The sequence below is a fragment of the Sinocyclocheilus grahami genome, unplaced genomic scaffold (assembly GCF_001515645.1).
Source record: "Sinocyclocheilus grahami isolate Dianchi unplaced genomic scaffold, SAMN03320097.WGS_v1.1 scaffold68.1, whole genome shotgun sequence".
NCBI classification, from domain to species: Eukaryota; Metazoa; Chordata; class Actinopteri; order Cypriniformes; family Cyprinidae; genus Sinocyclocheilus; species Sinocyclocheilus grahami.
Window position 1 is genome coordinate 339,908 of NW_015505247.1, and position 13,182 is coordinate 353,089.

Genomic DNA, 13,182 nt, shown 5'->3' on the forward strand with positions numbered 1-13,182 from the left:
ATTCTCGCTGTAGTATTGTTGCCGCCGCCATGTCGTGAAGGCGCCTGTGTGTTTCATTGTGAAAGCGAAACTACTTTGTTTGGCCTTCCAAAAGGACGATATCTGCTTCGTCATGCCTGGAGCTGATCCGTGCTGGTTGCTGAGGAAATTCTACAACTTTGCGCTGTGGATCACCGGATCGGCTTTCACCGTGGACGAAGCAGAGTCCAGCCCGGGGTCGTCACATGTGGTTGCCGCAAGCCTCCTTCGTCGAATCCGCCGGCACCGCCTCTGCTCACTCTAGCCCTCCGGCCGTTCCTCACGCTCTGCTCACTGTAGGCCGCCACCGCCGCTCACTCTAGGCCGCCGTGTGTGACGCTGTGTTTCGTTGTGAAAGCGAAACTACTTTGTTTGGCCTTCCAAAAATGGACACGACTAGAAATCATTGGTTAAGTTGTATTTACAACACTGTTCCAGAACACTTCAACCCAAATATTCAGATGTGTGCAGCACATTTTATGGAGGACCGTTTCCTGATCCTGGTAGTTCAGAAAGGCGGGGCATAGAGGAGAAACAATAATGTACAGTATGTGGAAAATAATGTGTTTTTTTAACCTTAAACCGCATAAACATTTCATTACACCAAATACACAAAATAATGTTATTTTTAGCAACATCATATGACCCCTTTAAATTGTGTTCCGAAGATGAACGAAGGTCTTACAGGTTTCGAACAACACGAGGATGAATAATTAATGACAGAATTTTCATTTTTGGGTGAACTAATCCTTTAATGGTGTCTGATATTTTCTGGGCAGAAAAATAATACTAAAAAAGAAGAAAACAGTAACCTGCTCTCACAGAAAAACCATATATCAAGAAAATGCTTTTGTCCTCCTAGTTCACATTTTCACCCATCTAATATTAGATTGCAAAAGCAATAAACTCTGAATGAAGAAATCATGTACCTGTACGTGTCAGGGAGCTGCTCTTGGCTGCCATTTGTTCGTTTGCCCGATGGGGCGTGGCTTCCAGGAGGTTGTGCAGACTGTGGATGCTTCCTGTTAGGTAGCTTAGCAACGACTCTTTCCTAGGGCTATGATTGGACTGCAGCCCTGACCGACTGACATGAGCGGGAGAATCAGCTGCTGTATCTCCACTCGTGTAGCTCAGGGACTGGTATGGGTGGGATCCCTAAAAAAAAAATTTAATAAATAAAAAGCATTCAGCTTGCAGATTTATTACACACTTTCAATGCTAACAAAACAGGCCAACACAAACCTTGATCCTGAGGGCAGATTCGCTGTGTGTGTGAGATTTGGACAGTTTTCTCATGATCTCGACTCCAGTCACAGGGGCAGAGTTACCAGTAGGAGCAGGACGACTACATACTCCCTCTAACAGCATCGTATGTTCACTTACAATACCTAAAAATGCACATGAACAAAACAAAACAGATTAACCTCCAAAATAATCACATTAAATCTATTGCGTTAAAGTGGTAATTCACCCAAAAATTTAAATTCAGTCATCATTTACTCACTCTCAAGTTGTTCCAAACCTGTAATTCTTTCTTCTTCTTCACCAAAAAAGATATTTAGAAGAATGTTGATAACCAAACAGTTGCTGGTAGCCACTGACTTCCATAGTGGGAGAAAATAAAAACTATGCAAGTCAATGGCTACCAGCAACTCTCTGGTTACCAACATTCTTCAAAATATCTTCTTTTGTGTCCAAAAGAAAGAAATTCATACAGGTTTGGAACAACTTCAGGAGGAGTAAACGATGACAGAACTTTCATTTTTGGGTGAACTATCCCTTTAAGTAAAAGGTACATAAGACAACAACCTGCATCAAACTCAAACTCTGCTCCATCTGCACTGGTGTCACTCTGCAAGGCAGCGCCACAGTCTGGCCCCTGAGTCTGATCAGGCTCGATGGGGTCCTGCTCTTTGGGCTTAGGAAGCTGATTGGGTCGTGGCAAACCAACCGCCTTAAAGCCCTGTGTGACAACGATGAACTTCATCCACTGACGAGCAAGCGCCACCAAACCTTTCCTCAGGGTGACCAGAGCAGGTAGTCCATCATTCTGAAAGATAAAGATGAATAAGTAGTAAAAGATTAGCAAAGATAACTAATGACAGACTGTTAAAAATAATATCACCAAAAAAGATATTTTGAAGAATGTTGATAACCAAACAGTTGCTGGTAGCCACTGACTTCCATAGTGGGAGAAAATAAAAACTATGCAAGTCAATGGCATAGTTTTTATTCCACAGTTACCACATGCTTATATTATTATTCCACAATTACCACATGCTTTATTCTAATACACTGTTCCTTTTATCTTGCTCAAAAACAGGCCAGGATGTCATTGCTAGAACAATCCGGAAGAACATGGTAAAGTAATTTCAGACTTTACAGTGGCCAATGAACCTTGAAGCCTTGGAATGAGCATCAACCAATCAAAATAAAAAACTCAACAACACAGTAGCATAAGAGAATGTACTGTAATACATGTGCAACCGTGTGTTCTGCAAGCAAACATGCATACTTACCATGGTGGCCTCTTCAATAATACTGTAATCGGCTTGCTGCAGGTAACGATGTAGAATATTACACAGTAAGCAGGACGGGTTCTCGTGAAGATATCGGGCTCGCTTTGTAACGCGATTATACTTGCTGCGAAATGGAAAGTGAATACTCTTTTTCTGTTGGGATAAAGCACAAACACACGTGACATTAGACCAGTTAAATGAGGTCCACAGTTCTACTGAACAACATTGAAAGTCTAGAGATATCTAACGGTATTAAGAAGTCTGACCTCCAGGGCCTCAGTCATTATGCAGCCCATGACTGCACACACACGCAGTGTGGCCTCCATGTCCAGTTTCTGCAGGGAGGATTTCAGCTCGTCAATTGGAACCAACCAAGCACCGACCGCAGGGGTTGCAGTACTCAAAAGATTCAACTGGCTGCAGACACATTCAACAACATAAACCTCATTAGCCATACAACACTGATCCATGATTCCCTTTGAACTGAATCAAAGACTTTGCAGCCAAGCATACACAATACACATTCCCTGAAAACAACTATTTGAATATATATATATATATATATATATACGTGTGTGTGTGTGTGTGTGTGTGTGTACCTACTTAACCATATATTGGGGACAAATTTGTACCCAAAAGTGAGCAAAACCTGACAAAATCGCCAAAAACCTTCATTTGGGGATGTCCTCATTTGTAAAACTGGTATAAAAATAAAATATAATAATAAAATAAAAACGTTTTTTTGAAATTGTAAAAATGCAGAAAGTTTTCTGTGAGGGGAAGGGGTGGGATTAGGTTAAAAAGTGTATAACTATCTGTATATAAAAACAATAAAAGTCTATGTAATGTCCCCATTTAGATAGCCAAGTAACGTGTGTGTGTGTGTATATATATATATATATATATATATATATATATATATATATATATATATATATATGTGTGTGTGTGTGTGTGTGTGTGTGTGTGTGTGCGTTTAATCATGGTGAAAACAATCGTAAAATATAAGTAAACAATCTTAAAACAATGTAACAATTTACATTTTATTCACAATCATTAAATTAATTTATTATATCTGCCATAGGTCACTCTGCTTTCTGGGGGGAAAAAAAAAATATATATATTTATATATATTTGTGTGTGTGTGCACGTATACCTACTTAACCATATTTTGGGGTACCCAAAAGTGAGCTAAACCTGACAAAATCTCCAAAAACCTCCCTTTGGTGACATCCTCATTTGAAAAACTGATATAAAAATATAACTGATATATAAATAGTTTTTTCTTTTTTTTAAAGTAAAAATGCAGAAAGTTTTCTGTGAGGGCTAGGGTTAGGGTGTGGGTCAGGATTATAAAATCTATAACTATCTGTATATAAAAAACAATAGAAGCCCATGTAATGTCCCCATTTAGACAGTAAACGTGTGTGTGTGTGTACTGGTATATATGGTTTATGAGGACACAAATGTGTATAATGACACTTCCTGTATCCTCATAAAACAACAGGCTCAAAAAAACATACAAAACGGTGTTTTATGAAATTCAAATATTGCCAGTAGTTTTCTGTGAGGGGTAGGTTTAGGTGTAGGGTTGGTGTAGGGCGATATAAAATACAGTTTGTACAGTATAAAAACCATTATGCTATTGGAGAGTCCCCGTAAACCACAAATGTGTGTGTGTGTGAGTTAATATTTTACATGATGTTTAGTTTCTTTTTTTTTTTTTTTTTTGAAAATCTAGATGAAAATGATTACGAAATTGATTTGCATGTATGTGTGTACCTGGACATGGCTGGAGCATGAGAACGGATGTTGGTTGGCGCAGCAAAGCTGAACCAGATCTCCTTTATAGTCAGCTTCATACTGCTGGAGTCAGGAGGAGGAAAACCACAAATGTGTGTGTGTGAGTTAATATTTTACTTATTTTTCATGATGTTTAGTTTCTTTTTTTTTTTTTTTACTGAAAATCTAGATGAAAATGATTACGAAATTGATTTGCATGTATGTGTGTACCTGGACATGGCTGGAGCATGAGAACGGATGTTGGTTGGCGCAGCAAAGCTGAACCAGATCTCCTTTATAGTCAGCTTCATACTGCTGGAGTCAGGAGGAGGCGGCAAGAGGGGCAGGTCCTTTTTCAGATCATCTGACTCCACTCCCTCATCCTGCAAAGACAGACAGGAGTGAAAAATAATATGAGAAACAAAGACCCAAAGAAAACTTACAAGATCTCAAATGGCCATTAACTATACATGAACAACAACATATGAGAACCTGTTCGTCAGAGTCTGAGTTGTTGTTGGGCTCGGAAGCAGGGCTCTGTGCATCATTGGGCAGGTTATCATCAGATACATCAGTGCTGTAGCCACTTCCTGTCTGAGAACCACTAGAACCGTTTGATTTTGAGACTCCATCCCTGACGCCGCTGTCGGCCCCGCCCATCACCCCAAAAGCACTGTAGAGCACGGCTCCTGACTGACGCCCACCTGAGGAAGAGTCAGACATGCATTTCATACTCCTGAAATACAAATGTTTAATGCTATCTGAAATTCAACGCGTGTATAATACCTTTGACAGTGAGGTTCTCAATCCCACATTCAAACATAATCCAACCCCATTTCTCAGGACTGGCCCCACAGCGAGTGTGGTCAGGGGTGTGGTTTGGGCCATGATCAGTGGAGATAGAGGGCTCAGTCTCATCCACTAAAACATAGTCATCATTTTCCTCCAAACTGAAAAGAACCTTGGACTTCTCAAAAGGAATGGCAGTGATGGCACAAGCTCCAAGGTCTGTTACAAGCAAAAAAAAAAATTAATATATATATATATATATATATATTGAACAAACATAATTATAATCCCAAAAGGCATTCAAGGAACAAAATTTAAAAATGAATAAAATAAAATAAGAAATATGTATAGTTAATTATAATGTTTTAGCCGTTTTTAAACTAAAATATTTGAGTATTCCAATCACAATATTCTCAAGACACATGTAATAAATAAACACATTGTATGTGTGTACCTGATGAGTCCAGGCCGCGGAGTTGGCTGTGTATGCGGTGTATGTTGAGTCTGGCTGCAATCTCCTTGCCTTTCTCAATCCCAGCATTAGAACGGAGAGAACCGCTGGACTGAGGTGCCATCTTAGATGCAGACGAGAACTTCTCCATCATAACAGAGGGCTTTTCTGTGTCCTCCACTATACCCCTACACATCACACATTAACAGCCAGGGCACAAAAACCATCAAAATGACATCAAAAATAAAAAAAAAACTAATCTAATGTAATTATATTATATCTAATGTAATGTAATATAATATATGGAGAGAAATTTGCAGTTACCTATTCATGCGGAGCTGAGTAGCAATCCGGTCAAAACACAAGGCCACTAGAGAGACGTGTGTGACACTCTTATTGGACGGTGAACCTTCTTCAACAGACGCCTGAAGCACACAGAGGTTCACCTGCAAACAAATGCACATACATGCACATTATTTTCTCCATATCTCCATGACAAGATTTCTCTCTTTCATATGCACACACACAGAAAGGTACCTTTGGGACAGTCACATTAGCTTGCAAACCCTTTATCTTCACATTGTCAGGTTTGATTGACAGGTCGGTTTGTCCATGAGGTGTGCTCAGAGACCCAGGGGTGGTTCCCTCTGTCTTAGATATTTTGTGCTCTGCTTTCGCTGTGCTCTGGAAAATGCAACATTCATCAGGATCACATTAAGGTCTAAGTGTGCCATCACGTCTGTGTGTTGTATTGATTACTTACAGACTCCGAGACAGTGGATTTGCTGATCTGATACACTTCATTAAGCACTTTCCCATGCAGGTCATCGAGGATTGATGCAGGGTGGCGAATACTGGCAAAGTGAACCATCGACTCAATGTACCTGGAACAAACAACAAAGAGAATTTCACCAAAACAGTGACATTTATGAAAGACTACATTAAATCGCTTGATGAGAACATTTTTCTGTCCTGTTTCCTATTTTAGCAAGACATACTGAAGGGCTTTTCATGAGGGCTTGTTCCTTTTTTAATCAAATGCCTAATTTAGTGAATTTTTAAGAGTACACTAGCAAATGAATGACCTGAAAGATAACATAAAAAAAGTCAAAATTTTGGTGTCATGGCACCACAAGGAGGGTGATGTGGGAGTTGCTGTGATGTCTGACCTGTCTAGGGCTTCAGCTACTAAAGGAGTCAGAACCACATTGACTGCCCCTTTGACCTCTACGATGGCTGTGGTTCTCGTCTGGGCATGAGGCTGATCAACAGTCCAGTCCTCTGTCACCGTGTCCTCATCGGTGTTGTCCATTGCCTGCTTGTCAAGTGGTGTGTAAGGTGTGCTGCAGATAAATACACACAAAAATGCATGCTTGAAATTATGTTTCATGATTCTGAAACAACCACTGTTGATTTGATATGATTTCTCGTATTACCTGTTTATATCGCCCATGAGATGAATTCCTCTGTCCAATAGCGAGCTGGCAGACAAACCACCCTTCACCATCTATAAGGGGAGCACAAATACAACAAACAATGAACAAACAAGCAACATGCTTACACAAAGAACATGTCCAGGTCATATTTTACCCAAAAGTTACTTTCTGCATAGAGGAAAATCAACCAATAACACAAATTCATCCTCAAACTGTATAGATATTATATATCATTATATATCTATAAATGAACATTGTTAAATTAATATTACTATTAATAAGTAATAAATTATTAGAATTCATTATTAATAATTACATTTATGAAACTAACATTGAAATTATTATTTTATATATAGTTACAATTTTAGATTTATATTAATTTAAGGAGATTGCTTAATTTTTATGAAAATAACATTTATATTACATATAATACATTATATGTTTAATATATAGTTCATTTTCATTTTACATTCATTTAATTTACATTCATAAATGACTATTAATTTAGGAAGGGTTGCTTAATTGTCAGGAAAACAATTATATTTTGAATTTATAAATAGACTTCATTTTATTTATACGGATCATAATTATTTTTTCCTTGATACTGTTGGTGAAATATGACCTGGACATTTGTTCATAAGATTCATCCAGTTAAGATTCAGAACTGCAAAAATAATATATAACAATTAAAGAAAAAGCCCAAATATTAACCTTAAAAGACGGGATGGACAGCTGGTCAAAGGAGGCAGAGCTCTCCTCACTTGTGGGCGTATCAAGGTCAAGTGGGCGATGCAGTGATGACTTAGATGTTCTCTTATTGGTTGGCTGCTTAACAGCCCAGTTAGAAACATGATAATGCGCAAGGTAATTTTGGTAACAAGCCATTAAATGTGGCTGTGCTGTCAGGAGGCCGGGCTCTGCCTTCTCAGTTTCAATGGAGCCCTCCTCCTCTAATCCAAGTGCAGAGACAAATGAGGCTTGGGAAGTGTGGCTAGGCAGCAGAGGTGGGCGGGTCTCAGCGATTGACAGAGGTCCTTCCACACTGTGGTATATAGATGTACGGCTGTGTTCTATGTGAGGCTGACCCTGCTGTCTACGCCTGCGTTTCCTCCCTGGATAGGTACCTGGACCTTCATCGCTACTGATTGGCTCAAACTCCTCGTTAGCGCTAAAGTAGGCTTCACTGTCAGCCACAGACATGGAGGAGTCAACTGAGCGGTACTGATGGAATGTGCTAGAATCAGCTGATGGAGTGAAAGGAAATGACCCGTAGCTTCTTCTCTGCCTTGGTGAGTCTAGAACGTTCTCGTCGCTACGGGAAACCTCGCTGCTAAACTGCACACCAGTAGGAGGCGTGGCTTTCTCTGCAAAGACGGCAGCTGATAGGCTCTTGGTGCTGCCGAGGCGAGCTGATTGGACAGATGACTGGCGCTTGAGAGGAGAGCAGCGTGGAGAGCGTAAGGATGGACCCTCAGGGATTGGACCGTCAGTGGTTACATTCATTAACCTGAAAACATGCACACAGTAAAATTCACATCCAAACACTAAACCAAAGGAAAGTATAGAGTTGGGTCAAGAACATGTTTTTATTTTGAACCAGTTTCATTAAAAAAAAAATACTGGGACGGATACATGCAGCCATTGTGAGCATAAGAGACTTCTTTCAAAAACATTACCAACTTCAATAGCGGATTTAATGACTGATTGTTCATTTAACAGGTGGGCTTATAGGAGCCCATTTCCACCATATAGTAAAAAAGTGTGAGATGAAGTTTAAAATAAGAAATAAAAGTGAAACTGTGAGATATAAAAATGTCCAATTGCAAGACATAAACTCACAATTGAGATATAAAGTGGTTATAGGAGTGGAATTGTCCTATATGATACAGGAGCACATGTGTCTGACTCACTCTGTAGAGGGGGAGGGACTCTCTCGTTCTCCAGCTAAAAGAGGCAGGGCAGCACTGGAGGAAGAGTTTTCCTCAGAGGAAGAGACAGAACTGTGAGAGCATTGAGGTACGTGCAGACTGAGGTGCTGGCCACATCTCTCCAAGTCCACCATCGGAGCAGGGGAACACGTGTCTCTCCGCATAGCAACACCTTTAGCTGCAAGTAAACCAATCAATAAGTACAATTCGCTTGACAACCAATCAGCATCACAATAGCCACAAACAAAACTTACTGTCAGAGAGTTTAGGAGTTTCCTTAGTGACAATCCATTCTCCTGGATGTAATAATGAGTGTCCATAGGACATATCACTCTCTGCACCGACGCTAGAGAAGGCAGAGCTTGATGAAGGTGTGATTTCCTCCAAGCGGAAGAAGTCCAAGCCACCAACCAAGCCGCCGAAAAAACGGCATCCACCAAGACAACCACAGCGATTACGGCTTCGCTTGTATTTCTCCTCAGGCCAAAGGAACCAAAGTCTAAAACACACAGAGACACAGAAAATATGTTTGTCTGCACATTAAGCAATAGACAAAATTAATCATAAAGGATATGCATTAACCTTTTTGTTTTTATGTCATGAAGCTCCAGGAACTGCCTCTGGACCCCATATTTGGCTGGATGGTCAGCGGCCAATGCCACATCAGCTGTAATGAGGTTAAAGGTCACTGAACCAGCTTCGAGCCAATGAGAGCGCCGAAGGAGGGGCGGAGGCAGGCCAAGCCGTGCAACTTCCTGTTGCTCGATGAACTGAGCGATCACTACGTCTTGCAGAACGGCACTGATGCCTTCGCTGACAGCAGCTGTGTGCAGATTACATGTGGCCAACCGCAAGGCTCCGGTCTGACGGGCAAACATACATACACCACCGGTCAAAAGTTTGGAATAATTAAGATTATTTAACGTTTTTGAAAGAAGTGCATTTATTTGATCAAAAATACAGTAAAAACTGTATATTTCTATTTGAATATATTTTAAAATGTAACTTATTCCTGTGATGCAAAGCTGAATTTTCAGCAGCCATTACTCCAGTCTTTAGTGTTGCATGTTCCTTCAGAAATCATCATATATCTAAATATCTCTGTTATCTCAATAAATCAATAGCTGTATTGTCATCTGATCAATCACTAATCATACCTTAATATTGGCTGCACAGCCATGTTCAACAATGAAAACCTGGGCTTCATCAACCGTTAGTCGAGTCATGGTGTACTTCAGATCCTCTGATGTGCGACAGGGACCAGGCAGGGCTGCATACTACACGAACAGACACACACTCAGTTGTGTAGTCATTTTGAAAATGATGCGAGTATGACAGTGCAGATGTGCGTGTTTCTGTAATACCTTGGCATCACAGACTCTACGATCAACTCCATGTTGGCAGGTGACGGATGGTTTTGGCTGCTCGAGCTGGAACTCTCGGGACACCACATGAAACACAAAGCTCTCACCCCACTCCAGAAGAGATGCACACTGAAACACAAACACTACCAGATCACATCTGCTGCATGAAATTCATACAAACAGTAATTAATGCTGTCAGTAGATTAAAATAATCATTCTTGACTAATCTCTTTTGGGGACGCATTCAGTAGCTTTTTAGAGAAACTGTTTTTTAAAGGTTCACAATTTGTTAGGATTACATTTATAGATAAATATATAATATTAATCACAATGACAAATGCAATTTTAGAGCCATATCAGCAGCAGCTATATGCATGGCAAATAATTTACAAAATAATGAAACTATTTTTTTTTTTTACAATAACAACTATAAAATATCTTTTGGTTTGATGTTTCAAAATCAAAAATGTTTTGATTGGTTCTTGAGGCTTACTGATTGACTGAAGGTAAACAAGACAAAAACAAGGAATAAAAGAATATTAAAAAGTATTATTCACTTTTTTCATGCTTACTTTAGAAATTAATTGGCTAAAAAAAGATGTTTGAGATTACTACTATGCTTAACAATATACAGTGGGTATAGAAAAGAAATAACCCCCTTTGCTTTGCAGCCTGAAATGAAGACTGACACAGTTTTTGTTTTATCCAGCTGTATTTACTCAACTTGCAACTTATAACATCCAAGTGAAAGATATGAACGCCAACATGTCAGAAAAAAATTAAAAAACTGAATAACTGAGTTGGAAAAAGGATCACCCCCTTGTGTCAGTATTTTGTTGAACCACCTTTAGCTTTAATTACAGCCTCTAGTCTGTTGGGATATGTTGTCTCTACTAACTTTGCACATCTAGACTTTGCAATATTTGCTCGCTCTTCTTTGCACAACTGCTCAAGTTCAGTTCAATTTGATGGTGAGTGTTTGTGGACTGCAGACTTCAAGTCATTCCTCAGATTTTCAGTGGGGTTTAAGTCTGAGCTCTGACTAGGCCATGCAAGGACATTCACCTTTTTCTCTTTCAACCACTGTGTCCTCAGTTCTGCTGTGTGCTTTGGGTCGTTGTCATGTTGAAAGGTAAACCTTCTTCCCATTGACAACTTTCTGGCAGAGGGCAGCAGATTTTCCTCAGGAATTTGATGGTATTTTGCCCCATCCATTTTTCCTTAAGTGCTCCAGTCGCTGCTGCAGAGAAACACCCCCATAACAGAATATGACCAGCTCCAAGCTTTACTGGAGGAATGCTGTTATTTGGATGCTGAGCTGTATTAGATTTTAATTCAATTTTAGTCTCATCTGCATCAGAAACTTCAAGTTGCGTTTTGGCAAAGCTCAGTCGTGACTTCATGTGGCCTTTCTTGAGGAAGTACTTTTTTTCTTGCAACCCTCCCATACAAGCCACATTTCTGGAGAATTTGTGATATTGTTGTCACATGCACACAATGACTACTCTTTGTCATAAATTCCTGCAACTGCTTCAGAGTTGCTGTAGCCTCTTGGTAGCCTCTCTGACTAGTTTCCTCAATGCTGTCAGTAGATTAAAATAATCATTCTTGACTAATCTCTTTTGGGGACGCATTCAGTAGCTTTTTAGAAAAAAGTTTTTTTAAAGGTTCACAATTTGTTAGGATTACATTTATAGATAAATATATAATATTAATCACAATGACAAATGCAATTTTAGAGCCATATCAGCAGCAGCTGCATGGCATATAATTTACAAAATAATGAAACTATTTTTTTTTTTTTTTTTTTAAAAGCTGTATTTACTCAACTTGCAACTTATAACATCCAAGTGAAAGATATGAACGCCAACATGTCAGAAAAAAATTAAAAAACTGAATAACTGAGTTGGAAAAAGGATCACCCCCTTGTGTCAGTATTTTGTTGAACCACCTTTAGCTTTAATTACAGCCTCTAGTCTGTTGGGATATGTTGTCTCTACTAACTTTGCACATCTAGACTTTGCAATATTTGCTCGCTCTTCTTTGCACAACTGCTCAAGTTCAGTTCAATTTGATGGTGAGTGTTTGTGGACTGCAGACTTCAAGTCATTCCTCAGATTTTCAGTGGGGTTTAAGTCTGAGCTCTGACTAGGCCATGCAAGGACATTCACCTTTTTCTCTTTCAACCACTGTGTCCTCAGTTCTGCTGTGTGCTTTGGGTCGTTGTCATGTTGAAAGGTAAACCTTCTTCCCATTGACAACTTTCTGGCAGAGGGCAGCAGATTTTCCTCAGGAATTTGATGGTATTTTGCCCCATCCATTTTTCCTTAAGTGCTCCAGTCGCTGCTGCAGAGAAACACCCCCATAACAGAATATGACCAGCTCCAAGCTTTACTGGAGGAATGCTGTTATTTGGATGCTGAGCTGTATTAGATTTTAATTCAATTTTAGTCTCATCTGCATCAGAAACTTCAAGTTGCGTTTTGGCAAAGCTCAGTCGTGACTTCATGTGGCCTTTCTTGAGGAAGTACTTTTTTTCTTGCAACCCTCCCATACAAGCCACATTTCTGGAGAATTTGTGATATTGTTGTCACATGCACACAATGACTACTCTTTGTCATAAATTCCTGCAACTGCTTCAGAGTTGCTGTAGCCTCTTGGTAGCCTCTCTGACTAGTTTCCTCCTGACTCGTTCATCCAGTTTGGAATGATGTCCTGATCCAGGGAGGGTCTGTGTTGTACCAAATACCTTCCACTTCTTAATAGACTTCACTGTGCTCCTAGGTAGCGATGGGACGATTGATACCGAGGCTCCGAGGCTCCGAGGCTCCGAGGCTCAGAGGCTCCGATGCAGTTTTCAAAGCACTATTGTATCACACACTGTGCCGATGCTTG

The 13,182-nt window shown here is 39.9% G+C and overlaps 1 protein-coding gene across 1 annotated transcript in view; it reads right to left on the minus strand.

The window, feature by feature from the left end:
* The window catches only part of LOC107585264 (uncharacterized protein KIAA1109-like), a 58,504-nt gene that overhangs the window by 26,369 nt on the left and 18,953 nt on the right, over window positions 1-13,182 (minus strand). The window contains exons 23-42 of the mRNA XM_016272211.1: window positions 10,288-10,416; window positions 10,081-10,200; window positions 9,506-9,786; window positions 9,178-9,422; window positions 8,906-9,101; window positions 7,707-8,502; window positions 6,996-7,066; window positions 6,729-6,902; window positions 6,323-6,443; window positions 6,097-6,243; window positions 5,884-6,005; window positions 5,563-5,747; window positions 5,106-5,327; window positions 4,812-5,023; window positions 4,551-4,702; window positions 2,804-2,954; window positions 2,538-2,690; window positions 1,828-2,068; window positions 1,261-1,406; window positions 948-1,173 (exon numbers count right to left, since the gene is read on the minus strand). Of these exons, the coding sequence (XP_016127697.1) occupies window positions 948-1,173; window positions 1,261-1,406; window positions 1,828-2,068; window positions 2,538-2,690; window positions 2,804-2,954; window positions 4,551-4,702; window positions 4,812-5,023; window positions 5,106-5,327; window positions 5,563-5,747; window positions 5,884-6,005; window positions 6,097-6,243; window positions 6,323-6,443; window positions 6,729-6,902; window positions 6,996-7,066; window positions 7,707-8,502; window positions 8,906-9,101; window positions 9,178-9,422; window positions 9,506-9,786; window positions 10,081-10,200; window positions 10,288-10,416 (4,090 nt within the window). The remainder of the gene's footprint in view (window positions 1-947; window positions 1,174-1,260; window positions 1,407-1,827; window positions 2,069-2,537; window positions 2,691-2,803; window positions 2,955-4,550; window positions 4,703-4,811; window positions 5,024-5,105; window positions 5,328-5,562; window positions 5,748-5,883; window positions 6,006-6,096; window positions 6,244-6,322; window positions 6,444-6,728; window positions 6,903-6,995; window positions 7,067-7,706; window positions 8,503-8,905; window positions 9,102-9,177; window positions 9,423-9,505; window positions 9,787-10,080; window positions 10,201-10,287; window positions 10,417-13,182) is intronic.